Source organism: Fukomys damarensis, unplaced genomic scaffold (genome assembly GCF_012274545.1).
Source record: "Fukomys damarensis isolate Sample0158 unplaced genomic scaffold, DMR_v1.0_HiC HiC_scaffold_9, whole genome shotgun sequence".
Classification (NCBI taxonomy): Eukaryota; Metazoa; Chordata; class Mammalia; order Rodentia; family Bathyergidae; genus Fukomys; species Fukomys damarensis.
Genome location: NW_022900921.1, coordinates 3875220 through 3889302, shown reverse-complemented (window position 1 = coordinate 3889302; position 14083 = coordinate 3875220). Strand labels below are relative to the sequence as shown.

The window sequence follows — 14083 nt, the reverse complement described above, 5'->3', positions numbered from 1 at the left end:
TTGAGCTTGGGTCCTTGCTAGATCCCCGGCTCACCTACATCCTTTTTTGTGTTCCCATAATTGCATTGGAATGAAATCCCAAGACAGTGTTCTCCCTTCCTATTTCCTTCACGTGCAACCATTATTTGTTCACATAGGAGGAATCCTTTTATTTCCATCCCTTGAGTTTTTAAACTACTGTCTGAAAATACAGGTGGTTTTTTGTTTGTTTGTTTGTTTGGTTTTTGTTTTGGTCCCAGGGATCGGATTTAGGCCTTGTGCTTGCGAGGCAGGCGGCAGAACCATTGAACCAAGTCCCCAGCCCTGAAAATAGGGTTTTATCAGTGGTACATAGCATACAATTACAGTAGAAAGGTTGGATGCAGAATGTCATAATTATCTCACCTCACAGGGGCTATTATGGGAAATAAGCAAAGAATATCTTCCTCAGATAACATTCTGTTAATGTGCTTTGTGATAATAAAAATGGGCAAAATTTTAAAAAATAAAGTAAAAGCTTCCGTTTTATGCCATTTGTTTCTTACATAAACAGTACATAGAGAATGTTTTGAGTAATCAAACAGAGCATTGTGTATGTGTATGGCACTAGGTCTTGATTCTAATGCTTAATAGCAGTTTACAAGTACTGTTAGTGGTATTCTGCATGTACTTATTTTTTGGTTTTGTTTGTTCGTTTGTTTTCTGGTTTTTTGATAAAGGGTCTTACTATGTAGTAGAGACTGACCTGGAATTCACTATGTAGCCCAGGCTGGTCTCGAACTCAGTCATCCTCCTGTCTCAGCCTTCAGAGTGCTGGGATTACAGCCCTGCGCCCCCACGTTCAGCATTCTGCATGTACTTATAACGGTTTTAGACCATGGATTCTCTAAAGTGTTGCATGACTTTGTGAATATCAATAGGGAGACAATGGGGATGCTTGTCCTGAGGCTGACTTATCAGTGGGTGCAGGAGGGTATGTGTTTTTACTTCATATGAACGCTGTTTTATTGTCTAGACTCAATTTTAAACAGAAGTTCAAAAAAGTGTGCATTATTTAATGAATGTTTTTGGTTTTCTAGAATTCTTTGCTGAACTGGATAAAGTAATGGGCCCTCTCATCTTTAATGCAAGCATCATGACAGATCTAGCTCGTTACACCCGGCAGGGACTACACTGGCTTCGCCAGGATGCCAAGTTGGTATCTTGAACTGAACACATTCTCGTTGCCTCTGATTTTCTCCACAACACTGTGTCACATCACAAAGGAAAACTGCCATAACAGGTCACCTCGTCAACACTAAGAATGAGGAATGGTTTTCTCCTCCTTGGTTCATGTGCTGTTGTTTATAACCCAAAGCCATCCTATCAGTTGACCCCTTCAATATTCCCAATGTGAAAAATTATTTAAATCCTGTTCAGTCTGCAGCACATTGATAAGATGGTTTAGTATCTGTAATATGATTGAAATTGTAGTTGCAATTTACAACTAACCAAGTGAAATTTTATTTATTGTAATTCTTTTAGGTTCCCAAATTGGGGCTTGTTTATAACTTAGTTATTTCTGCTTATAAATTTATTCTGTTGCACATTTAGTATAACTGTAATGTAAGCATTTTTATTTATATATTTTGGGAGCTTCATTACCTAAAGTCTTTTTGTGATAGCTCTTCTATGAGTAAAATAGGGAAATGTTCTATCTGTACTACCTGATACTATTTCAAATCTTATTGTTGTAAAATTTATGCTTAGTACTAAGCATATTCTTCTATACATGAGAAATCATTTAAATATGAGGTGACATTCAATGTGGATGTAAAAAAAAGTGAAATGTGTGATTTGGTATGCATTATTTCAAAAAGCTGTGAATGTGTTAATAACACTATAGCAATCACAAGGTGACTGTAACTTGCATTTAATGCATTACAGAAGAGAGCAGGCAGACTTCCTAGGAGAAGCATATTTTGAAGGGTTTCATGAAAGGACAATCTTACTCTTCGTGGATTTTGTTAAAACTCTTCTTTCTGTTGCTTATCATTTGACACTTAATTGAAGCAGAATAAGTTACTCTTGGAAAAGGATGATTTAACAACTCCTGAGGATTGCTGCCTACATCTCTTTAATTAATAACGTCCAAAGGTTTAAACCTCTTTGGAAAAAAATCTCCCCCTTACTTGCTTGTGATGCTCTGATACGAGCACACAGTGACTGATACTGCTCGTGTGTTTGCTTTTGCTGTACAACTTACAGTGCTAATGCCTGATGTAGAGATGATGAATTTCTCCATTTTAAAGGCCCCCATTACTGATGTATGTTTCTCTAGTATCAGAAAATTCACCCAGAAAAGTACCAACGGTTCCGTGTGAGCTCTTGGCAAAGGGGAGGAGCAGTGATAGAGCTTAAGAAGCCAGTGCCGTAAGAATTGTATGTCAAAGTACCCTTCCCTACAAGGTGCATATAGGAGTCAAGGGTGAGAAACGTGCCCTCTATACTTAGTTTTGAGTGCCCCTATCATGTCTGGTGTGCCTTAAATCTTACCTTTAAATGGAGACTTTGTGGATTGTTTACAGATAAAATTTTACACTAGGACTAGACTATCCATACATGGTTGGTCCTCTCCATTAGTAAGTTTTTCATTTTAAATTTTCCTTTAGGGTCATGTAAGGATTAATCCTTTTTAAAAAGTTAATGCTTTAGTACATGACTTAATCTAACTAACTGGGTAATGTTGCTTCACAAGAAATCGTTTGTCTCTTATTCCAAAACTGAACCTATCCAGTTGGGGAAGATGATGGCCCTACTATGTGTAGATAATTGGTGAAGAAAAGGGAAAGAAGGAAGAGAAGATCTCCAAGTCCAGTGGTGCAGTGAGTCCTCTGCTGAAGTCTCTGTTACACTTAACTTCTGAAGCTGGTGAACTCTCGTGGTCCTGTGGGTTCAAGTTTGTAGAGCTCTGATGGTTTTGTTTCTCGAGTTATTATTACATGCCATTGAAGAATGAGGTCTTCGAATTATGTTGAAGCTAACCTTTTTCTCTTGGAGAAATTGCCGGTGATGTCTTTTAATTTAATCTGTGTTCTAAGAATAGTTTTCTTTAAGAGAACAATTCCTCAGCAGTTATGGTAGTTCTTTAGTAGAAACAATAATCAAGTGTATGTACATCCTGTCTCTCTCTGACTTCTGTGACTCTTTCTTAAATTTGCAGTTCAGCAGCAGCCAGCAGGGTACCTCTGGAGTTTTCTGTGTGTCCCAAATGAGAGTAGGACCATTTCTGGGATCACACTGATGCTTCCTTACAGCAGAGTTTCCTGGTGTTTTATGGTGCTGCTTTCAGATACGTCTTCTTTACAACTGTGTTATTCTTGTAGAATGAATTTTGGAAGCTTTTCATTGTGGAGAGTTTTTCTACTATGTGATGATAGGCAGTGGATCAAAATCCAATCCTAAATAATTGAATTTTCAATGTCGTGGTCTGTAGAACTACCACTCCCCTCTCTGTCTTCTCGAATGCTCTGTGTCATCTGCTCCAGCACATATTTTGAACTCCTGTACAGGTGACCATTCCTCCCTTCTCAGTTGGTGTCTTCAGTATTTTATTTAAAAGTGAATTTAAAACTGAATTCGACAAGTGGCTAAAAACTTAGTCCAAGACTTGTACTTAAAACACAGTTAATTATGGAAATAGCATCTGTTTTTAAAAATTACTCAACTGACTGCTCTATAAGACCACACTTGTATGCCAGGAGGCGCAGCAGCCTTCACCACTGGAGTCTTTTCCGGCAACCAAGAGGCCAGTTGCGGCGGATGAAGCTGTCAGGGTAGTCTTGCCCAAGCTTGGCTGGGCCACGGGGAGTGCTCCCCACCAAATGAGTCCAGCTTCCACTGCCCAGCCCAGGCTCCCATCTGGCTGGAGAGCGTCCAGACCTTTCCTTGCCTCAGTGCCACCTGTTTCTGGGCAAGGAGCCAAGAAGTAAATTTTATAAGCAGTGAGTACTTCAGATAAATTTACAAGCTATAGCTGCTGAAGAGTGGAGAAGACTGAGCAGCACTGATTTTAAATCTCCAATGTAAAAGCAATTTAAAGTAACATGTGCACGTGCCTACATATGCCTGTGTTTCTGGGGAGATCTTGGACTAGGAATACAAAGGCATCTGGGCTGCACTTTGAGTGATACACTTGTGCTTTAGTAGATTCACTGTTTTAAATTGTTCATTTTTTCATGAAGGGTTTTAATCAACTAGATCAGGCAGCATCGTTTTGTATTTAACAGCAGAAACTTTGGAACATTAACTTTTAATGAATGTGCTTGCCTTGTGAAGCAAGAGCCTACAGAGGCACCTATACAAATGAAAGTTCTGGCTTTGGAGGCCAGTACTCGGTGGAGTTTCAGAGCAGTCGGTGACCGCTTCAGCCAGTGATTCTAGCTGTGTAGAGGGAGGGTATGCTGTGCACTCTTCCAGGTATGAGGGTGTGCAACTTTGGATCTTAAAAAATTCTGTACACATACACACTTTATATATATGTATGTATGTATGAAAACATGAAATTAGTTTGTCAAAAATGTGTGTGTTTAGTATTTTAGCTTAGTGCAACTATTTCCACATTATTTATTAAATTGATCTAAGACACTTTCTTGTTGACACCTTGAATAAAAATGTTCAAGGGTGCAATGTGTATTCTTTTAGATTGTTAAAGCTTAATTACTATTATTTGTAGTAAATTAACTTTTAAAATATATTTGAGCCCTTCTGTAGTGCAATAGGGCTCTTACAGGGTGGGAAATATTTTAATTTTCTGGTAGCTAATTGAACAAAATGGCTTCATTTTGTGTTTTGGTTTGTAGGAGTTTGCATCTGGATCCCAGGAATATCTAAAGGGGATGACTACTGCAGGCATATTGTGATGATGCTTTAAGAAAGAAAGAACAGCAAACCTGAGTAACTCGGGGGGCCAGAGCGTTTCAAATCTGTAGACTCCTATGACTCATATTCCCTGAATAGTATAGAACACGAATTTCATTTTAACTTCATGTATCAATGTGTTGGAGAGGCAGACTTTTTCCAGTAACAATATTGCACACCAAAAGTTGCTATTCAGTAAAATCAGGAGATACAATCACTGAGTGGCTTGGAATATGCAGTAATAAGAGGCCAAATTAGTCATGTTTGTGAATATACTTTTCGCCCACTCACTGGTAGAGAAATTTGGTTTAGATTTCTGGACTCCAAAACCAAGCTAGCAAATGACAAGAAGAAAGTTGTAAAACTTGGTAAAGGTTTGCTGGAGCTGTGGTTAATTAAAAAGAACTATCTTCAGAAAAGGGAATAGAAAGGCTGTCTGAATCCGTCTTAAATGGAATTTGGTCACAGAATAAGGTGTTCAGGTTAAGTCTTGACCAAGCTGTAATATTTAAAGTGTCCTAAAATAGCAGCCTAAGAAGTCATCACATCCAGAAGTTGATTTTCTGGAAACGTGAGTGTGGACCTGTCCTTGCCACCATTGTTCAACTGAGCATAAATCACCATTATTATTTTTTTAAAGCTGTCTAAATGAGTGTGGAAAAGCTCCCACCCAGAAATTCTAATACTTGGTTCTGGCCTCTTGCAACTTCACGTGGGGTTCCTTTGCAGCTTTTAACCATTGGGATTTTCTGCCTGTTACATTCCTCTCTCCAAAATGCCTATTTGGAAGCGCTGCCTTTCAAATTGATGCCATGATTATCCACTTTGTTGAGTTCGTTGTTGCTGTTCAAGAATTGTCCCCATTTACACATGCCCCTGGCATATCATTGACACGAGTGAACTTTCGACAGTACTCGGGGTGGGGCTCACCAACGGAGCTGGCCGGGGCATCTGCGCCTGAGAAGGCGCCACCTCTGAAGGCCAGGTGTGGAGTTGGTAAGCACAGTTAGGAAGATACTGTATCTAGCCTCCGTTTGGGATGATTTTAAGAAATTTTGTATATGGAGGATGGAAATGCTTATATATTTATTGAAAATCCTTTTATGTTATTTGAAAATTATTTGGTAAATATTTGTTTGATATTTGGGGAGGGTTTTGGAGGGAAGGTAATGCTGTTGATAAATTATAAGCCTGTTGATTGTGCAGAAAGGTACTGTTAGTGACTAATAGGATGCCTTTGTTTTGTACATGATCCAAATCTTTGTTTTTACATTTCTTTTATCCAAAATATTTAGGCATCTGACATTTTCAACCAAAATTTAAATTATATACTGTGATTTTTATTTGTTGCAATACATTTAAAATTTCAGAGGTACTTTGGGGCTCAAAAGCTAGGATTTCTAAGTCAGTACAGTATGTGCATTTCACATAATAAAGCTGTTAATGGTGAGCAAAGTATTATATACTAACTAGATTTTTCCACATCTGTATAGTATATTATATGTATTTTGTGGTATTGAGATTATAGAAAGTTTAGAGTGTCAAACATGCGTTTAATGTGTATTTTTAAACAAATTTATGGCAATTAAAATATTTGGAGACAAGGGTATCACATTTCAATTTGTAAAAATCTTTTTAATTCTGTGTCATTAAGATGCTTTGTATAATGCCAAACCATAGCTGGAGAAACTAAGTTTAATAAATATCAAATAGATTTTCTGTATTAAAGTTTATGAACACTGTGCTCTTTACACTTCTTTAGCTCTCACTGTGCCCTTTTCATGCAATTTTTGTTTGTATTTTTGCGTCCATGCTTTTAAGGGTCCCACTAGTACAGGTCTAATTTTTCTACTTACAGAAATTCTGAACTTGCAGGCAGTGGGTGTAAGATTGGCCTTGTGTGTAGATTACATTTTCCCCACTCCAACAGAAATCTCAAATTCTTTTTGGTGGTGTGTTTGGCCTGGGCTTCTGTTGTTTGATACAGTAGATGTCAGTGCCACTGTAAGTTCAGAAAGTCACAGATAAATAAATGCGCACAGCATCAGGTGGCAAGTGCCAGGCGCCCATCATGATCCCTCAGTGAAAAGTTCTCTCCTTAAGTGTACGGGCCAGGACCCAGGGCCACAACTTAGGAGCTTGCCAAGGCTGATCGCAGAGCTACCGTTAAACGCATACCCTTAACCTGTCATCGTGTTCCTTAGAAGACTTGAAGAATGTTAACTCTCACCATGCTTTCTAGATGGAGAAGCTAACAGTGCTGGGTTTTGGGTTTTTTTTTTTTTTCTGTAGTATGCAAAATCAATTCTTCAAGTTTGAATTTCAGACCACCACAATTCCAATTTGAGTTATTTAATAATATCATAGAAAAATAAACTCTAAACTGATAAATTTAGTTAAGCTTATCCACATAGCAGCATTGTAAGAAAAAATGGAGACCAATTTAAAGCATCTTTTGTCTTTAAATATTAAAAACTTAATATTGCTTCACTTGTGTATCTCCAGCCAAAATGCAGTTAATCAATCAATATTCCATAGAACGGAGCATTGTTGGAGCTGACTGCTGTTCCTTCTTCCCCTGGTATGTACATCATTCCTGGGCCACACTCAGGGAGCACCGTCTTTTTCTAGGAGGGAAAAAAGGTGTTTTTTTATGCCTCAGTTTCAGTGCCCACTTCTGCCACATTCCCTCTTTCGTGGCACCTGAGAGGCTCTTGGCTCTGAGAAATTCTCCATGGAGCTTGCAGCTTAGCCCAGGTGCTGCTCCTCCAGCCCAGTTTTTTTTTTTTTTTCCCCCTCCCATCCCAGATTTATTCTTCAGCCTCTGTGTTTCCTGCTTTTGCCTCTGCCCAGTTTCCCAGGGCCCTGGCCCGGCCTCCACCCAGCTGTGTGGCTTACCTGCATAGCCTCGTGACACACTCATAATCATCCCGGCAGGAGGCTCCAATGGGCCTGAGAGAAACTCCTCTCCAAAATGGGGTCATTCTTCTTGGCCTTCTCTTTGCCGAGCCCAGTTCTGGTACTGGGGAGCTGTCTACCTGTGGAGCAGAGACAGTCACCTGAAGCCTGGAAGCAGTGACCTCCTGCTGCACACCTTCACAGAAGGGCCATGCTCCGGGGACGCAGGCGCAGGGCAGGAACCACCCCTCAGGCCTGAGTCTGGCTCTCAAGATCACTTTGAACCGCACTGCCACCGCTGCGTCCACAAGTACACGTGCATTTCCTTCCTTACCTGGCTCAACAGCAGCAGGCAGAACATGAGCACTGCCAAGAGTTTGAGGTGCCACATCTTGGGAGAGGGAGGATGTTGGAGTCTGAGAGCCAAGGACAGTTACTGCTCCTTTTATAGAGCGACATCTGCCCTCCTCATGGTTGCCAGGTGAGATGGGGGCAAAGTTTATATTTGTAATCAGGATCAATTTGTAAGTTAATGTCTACCAGAGGAATGTGCTCAAGGGCTACTTTCAGGCACATTGTATTTACTGATCCCTCATCTGGACTTTGATTGTGTTGCTGGCCTAGACCCTGTAACCCATTATATCAAAAGTCCACACTGCCCCTCCTTTTTTTTGAACTCCACGTGAAACCCTTGAGGGTGCCTGGGAACCTGGCCACATTTCTATTTTAAAATAGCTCAGCAGACTGGCTGTAACGGAGTGGTAGGGCATGTGCTAAGCATGTTTGAGGACCTGTATTGAATTCCCAGCACATGCACACACAGCCTAAAATAGCTCGGTGAAATCACTAATGAAAACAGTTCTAACAGTAAAGTCTTAAGAAATAAGGTTGAACTTTTTCGGCCTTGTTAGGAAAGGAACCCTGATCTGTCGTGTACTAGTAATGCAGCATGGCCCCCAGCTCCCTTCTGAGGGAGCATACGTAAGCAGAAATACTTCTGTGGCTCCAGCCCTCCGTCTGAATCGATGAGTGTTCACCCTGGTCATAGCACCAGTCCATCCTCCTAGTAGCATGACGACCCAGTTGTACATTCAAAGTATAGCTTATCTGATGCCTTCCAGAACAGCACACAATAGGGTCATGGCCCTTGAGCCATGTAGATCCATAGTTGAATTAGATTGAATGTAGGGTCCCCCCTCACCACCACCCCTCATACCAGGGGTCGAACTCTGGTCTTTGAGCTTGCAAGGCAGGCGCTGGAAACACTGAGCTAAATCCCGGGCCCACAGGGGTTTTGTTTGTTTTGTTTTTTAAATGAATGGAAAGGTAATGAGCTCCTAAGTCAGTAGGAGAGGTTGGGAAGCGACAAAACACTCAACGCAGTAGTTGAGTGAGGCCTTGGCAAGATATTTCCTTCCAACAGACCGGCATTGGGCTGAGATAACTCCAAAGTCTAAAACATTCATTAGGTTTAGTAGGAACCAGTTCAGGTTTCTAGATCAAGAGAGGACATAATCTCAATCATGAGTTGCCGGGGGGTGGTGACAAACCTGTGACCCCAGCCCTCGGGAGGGAGGCTGGAGCAAGAGGGTTGTTGTGAGTTCAAGGCTAGCTGAGCTACACAGTGAGACCCTGTCTCAAACCCTAAGTAGCGTGGGTTCTCATTAAATGACACAATAATCATCCCCAGTCCTGTGGCCAGGCAAAGGGTGGCTCCTGATAAGGTGAGATAGGGTGAGGATGGACCTCAAAGCTGGGATTGGGTGGGATGTGACTGCAGATCTGCCTGTCCTGGTTCCAGTCCTTGGGATCATGGAGCTGGGTTGGAAAAGGGACATTGCTGCTTGGACTTAAGAACCACTGAAAAGTAGATCTATCTACCAAATCATCAATCCTACAAATTCAAGATTGGTTAGCTGCTCCCTTTATCCTTGAGGTTGGTTGCTGAATGAACCCAGGTAGGGCACTAATAAAGGCTTTCTGCAGGGTTGAGGAGAGGCCATGTGGTCACCCAGTGAACATTGAGTAAGAACACAAATCCGATTAGATAAGCAAAAGACTGAACAACGTGATGTCCCAGAACCAGTTGGGTCCATGGGTTCAGCACTAGCCTGTCTTTCATCCGCCTGCAGTGACATGGCACCCAGCCAAAAGACGAATCCCCTCATCCTCTATTCTACCTTCCTGCATTCCATGCAGTATCACTGGTAAATTCTAAAGCCAATACCACAGCAAGGAAAGAGCCTCAGCCCTGCACACCCTGTGCATGAGGAAAAGTTCCATGCATCCTCACAGTGTGCTAACATCACTGGACCCTTAAGGGCTTCCGGCTCACTCTTGGGCTCAGTATAGGAACCACTGCTAGGGCAAGTATCTCAACATCGAAACAAACTAGTTGTTTTACATTAAATATGGAGGAAAAATCAAACAGAAGCAAAGCAGCATCCAGGCAGCAGACAAGCTGATGGGACAGGCCCTGCCCGTAGCTTTCCAGTTCTTGAGACTGAAGATCTGCTCCTAAAATTTAAGAAATACTTTAAAGTTCACAGTCTCTCTGCAGTCACATGCTTCCCTCTCTAGTAAAAAGGCCTCAGTCATAGGAAAGAATGGTTGGGAGGCAGGAGCCTAGGGTCTCTAGTACACCTGACCATAGGCCACCTTCAGTCTCCTGTCAGATGAGAGTAGATCTCAGGTCTCCAGCACTGATATTTGGGGGTCCAGATGATTAATTTACAAGAAAATGAGACACCTTGATAGCTAAGGCCTTGGTCAGTCTGGATGCAAATTGGGGGACTTTCTGCTTCTGAGGTGCCCAGGATGAAATGGGAGAAAAACAGCGCAGACATATGAGCAGCTGTTTGAATTACATTCCACGTGGAGAGGAGATCACGAGGACTTGGTAGTAATTGGAAACTTGTTATCTGTGAGCAGGAGGTGCCTAATAAAAGATGAACGACTTGGAAATGGAAAAACTTCCAGGTAAAATTTTGCTGGCTGGTGCTGGCAGATTTCTGGGCCTACATGTTGGGCACTATGTTGGGAGAGTACAGCTCATAAACACCCCACCAACTAGAAGCACTTGGGGAGGAAGAAGGGGTACATGGGACAAGGGCTCGTGCCACGCAGCCAGTGAAGAGAGCCACATAGGGCTGAGCGCCAGGTGGAAGGTTTGTTAGCATCGAGCCCCACAGCAGGTGCTCGCCCTTAAAAAGCTTTACTCAGGTTCTCTGCAGATTTCAACAAATACAATGGCCTGCAGAATGATCCAAGGACTCAACGTTGTACAAGAGCTCCGAGCTGCAACTCACCACATTCCACATACCCAATGCCGCAGCACCCCTGCACAGATCCATGGGCCATCCTCAGGAGCCCCCTAGCAAGACAGGCCTAAAGCAGGCTTCGTTTTAGCCACAGGAACCTTACTACATCAGACGGCTTAGACCAATCAGGGTGGCTTCCGTGGAACAGTCCTGGGATAAAAGGGACCCAGACCAAAGGCTCAATAGCTGGTGTGTAGCTACTTTGGTTCTTTTGCACTGGTAACTCCAAAGGAATCAAAGAACTAGAGACAGTTTGCAACAACCAGGAATGTGGAAGAGAGCGCCCATGTCCTCTAGAAAGCTTGGGCACAAAGACCTTAACCACCTGTCCAGCAGTGGCCCTCTCCTGGCCTGGGGCCCTACCTGAGTACTGCAAGGTAAGGATAATGGCCTTTGGGTCCAGAGCTTTCATCAGATTCTCAAAGGAGTCTATGACCCGAACATGTTGTAATGCCTGGCAACAAGACCTGGGAATAAATCTAGACAAAATGCTAAATGGGAAAATGACCCTGGCTGAGGCCCAAGATATCCTCAGATATCTGCCATCAAGCTATGTCACCATCACAGATACAAACATTACTCATTGCTCCATGGTAACCTAAGGGTTTTTATTATTTTTATCGTGTGTGACAAATGTAAGGCTCAAGAATGCAGGTTTCTTACCTGTATCAGAAAAAATAGGTGACAGTTTAAGGGTTTGCACCCATGATTGTCAGACACGGCCACCCTCACATCCCGCCTATCAATGCAGTTTATCTTGTGGATTTTTTTTTTTGCTGACATAATTTTGGTTCCTAAAAGCAACAGCAGTAATTAGAAAACAGGCACAGCCTGTGCCTGCTCATGTAGACTGTGTCAGTTGCTGCAGACTAGTAGGGAGTATCCTATCCTTAGACATTCCTAAAAGTGGTACAGAGCCAGAAGCGTACCACTGCCAACCACACCTAGCCATAGTACCCTTTCCCTTCTAGTGAAGGGGAAATGGCACCTTTTCAACTAAAAAGGTAACTCAGAGGCTCTGGAGCAAGGGCAAACTTTTCCCAGGAAGCATATTTTAGGCTGAATGGTCCATAGGCTGTTGAGACCTGCTACAGAAGTAAAGGAATCGCCTCATCTCATTTCATAGCTGATTTTTCGGACTAAGCAGAGCCTGCCTTAGGAGCAAAGGCAGTTTAAGTTTTAAGAACATGCATTGGTCCCGGATTTGCCCATTCACGGGCAAAATAACGTAACGTATTCACTGCTGAATAATGTAAGGCAAATTACTTAACCTGTGTCTGTTTCCCCTTCTGCAAAAGAGCAATACTGGTACTTAAAAGCTAAGCTTAAAACTGTATTTGTATGGTTTAGGATACCTGACACACAGTAATTACTGTTTAGTTACTACGCTTTGTGGCTATAATGGGAGCAGAGGGCCAAACACCAACACTCGCCACAGACCGCACCACCCAAACTGGTGAGCAGAAGTAGCTGCAGGTACTTTCTTGAAGGTCAGGGTAAAGGGTAAGCCCACTCCTTCACAAAAACTCACATTAGGCAGAACTGGTCAGGACTCATGCTGAGGAGGGGGTCCTGTGTGAACTTAAATATTAGCAGTCACCAAGTATTCTGCTCACAGAACTGCGAAGTCACAGCACGAGGCCCATAGGAAGTTTATTGTGTCTTCTAGAAATTACAAGACATACTCCTCTCACAAAGTCTTTCAGAAGCAGCAACTGTCTCACAGATGGATTGCTCATTTGTCATTTTCATAGTCAGCTGGGTTCTTCCTCTTGGATTTCTCAAATTCCTCGGTCCCCCATGTGTAGAGAAGATAAAACACTACAAATGCTTTAAAATTCAAAAGCAAGAGAAAGCATAAATAAGACACAGTTCTCAGTCCTCTTTATGTCTTTCTGTTACTCTAGCTTCTCAAATACAGTACTCCTTAGAAGTTGCAGCATCAAGAAAGGTTTAGAAGGGGCTGGAAATTTAGCTCAGTGGATCCATGCTTGCCTTGCAAGCACAAGGACCCGAGTTCGATCCTCAGTACCAAAAAAAAAAGGGGGGGGTTTAGGTTACAGACCTATTTTACAAATAACCAAAAGAAAAGGTTCATCCAGGAAAATTTGGCACCAAGTCCTCTCCATCTCTTTCCTACTGCACACTGAACACTTTTTTGAGACAGACAAGGTCTCTAAGATTGTGGCGATCCTCCTTCCTCAGCCTCCCAAGTGCTGGGATTACAGGCATGCACCACCACTGCTCAGCTTCTAGAAAAAAATTTTCATGAGATAACTGAGATCAAATTCACCTAACATAGATTTCACCATTTTAGCTTGTTGTGTTCAAGGTCAGCCTGAACTACACAGATTTTGTCTCAGTGTGGGGGGGGATATATATTTAAAAGTATACACTTCGCCAGACGTGATGACACATGCCTGTAATCTGAGCACTTGGGAGGCCGAGGCAGGATCGCTGTGAATTTGAATTTGACGCCGGCCTGGGATATATAATGAATTCGAGGCCAGTCTGAATTACATAGTGAGACCCTGTCGCAAAACAAAAATCGTACACTTCCGTGGTTCGTAGCATCTTCACGATGTTATGCAACTGGCAGGCATGGCCTGCAGCACATCTTACACGAGACAGTTCGTCACTGATAAGGGGATAAAGATGACCTCGCCGTGAGACGGTGGAGTCACGCGAGCGGCCGTTCCCGCATCACGAGACGAGCTCAGCGCTGTCGGCAGAGTCCCCGAGGACGGCAGCCCTCCCGCCACCCGCCCGGGCACTCACGCGGGGCCACGCGCAGAATGGAGCCCTGGGTGCGGCGCAGCACATTGGGGATGCCCTTGCTCAGGAGGTTCGGCAAGGCGCGCTGCTCAAAGGGCGACAAGCTGTAGGTGATGACATGCCGTATCCGCGTCAGATTCCCAAACTCGCGGCCCATGGCTGCGGCGGCCCTGCAGAATCAAGGTCGGGACGAAGGCTCAGCCTCGAGACCG

At 42.9% G+C, this 14083-nt stretch overlaps 3 protein-coding genes across 6 annotated transcripts in view; 1 reads left to right on the top strand and 2 right to left on the bottom strand.

The window, feature by feature from the left end:
- Window positions 1-5794, top strand: part of Aff4 (AF4/FMR2 family member 4) — a 74001-nt gene extending 68207 nt beyond the window's left edge. For all 3 annotated transcript variants that reach the window (XM_010639738.3, XM_033761562.1, XM_033761561.1), the window contains one exon: window positions 1059-5794. In XM_010639738.3, the coding sequence (XP_010638040.1) occupies window positions 1059-1186 (128 nt within the window). In that variant the 3' untranslated portion in view covers window positions 1187-5794. The remainder of the gene's footprint in view (window positions 1-1058) is intronic.
- Window positions 5795-6503: 709 nt separating this feature from the next.
- Window positions 6504-8218, bottom strand: Leap2 (liver enriched antimicrobial peptide 2). The gene is made up of 3 exons (XM_010639736.3): window positions 8111-8218; window positions 7777-7916; window positions 6504-7505 (listed from the first exon to the last, which is right to left on the bottom strand). Exons 1-3 carry the CDS (start codon window positions 8165-8167, stop codon window positions 7469-7471), a joined length of 234 nt encoding a protein of 77 aa, XP_010638038.1. The 5' UTR covers window positions 8168-8218; the 3' UTR covers window positions 6504-7468.
- A 4499-nt stretch (window positions 8219-12717) lies between these two features.
- Window positions 12718-14083, bottom strand: part of LOC104873183 (cytochrome b-c1 complex subunit 8) — a 1623-nt gene continuing 257 nt past the window's right edge. For both annotated transcript variants that reach the window (XM_010639740.3, XM_010639741.1), the window contains exons 2-3: window positions 13875-14041; window positions 12718-12926 (exon numbers count right to left, since the gene is read on the bottom strand). In XM_010639740.3, the coding sequence (XP_010638042.1) occupies window positions 12832-12926; window positions 13875-14028 (249 nt within the window). In that variant the 5' untranslated portion in view covers window positions 14029-14041 and the 3' untranslated portion in view covers window positions 12718-12831. The remainder of the gene's footprint in view (window positions 12927-13874; window positions 14042-14083) is intronic.

Bases quoted from the DNA above. Each gene is read 5' to 3' on its own strand.
- Leap2 (XM_010639736.3), bottom strand. From the start codon at position 8,167: ATGTGGCACCTCAAACTCTTGGCAGTGCTCATGTTCTGCCTGCTGCTG. The intron at 7,917-8,110 runs GTAAGGAAGGAA...TCTGCTCCACAG, and splicing joins GCCTGCTGCTGTTGAGCCAG to GTAGACAGCTCCCCAGTACC. The intron at 7,506-7,776 runs GTAAGCCACACA...TTTCCCTCCTAG, and splicing joins TGTGTCACGAGGCTATGCAG to AAAAAGACGGTGCTCCCTGA.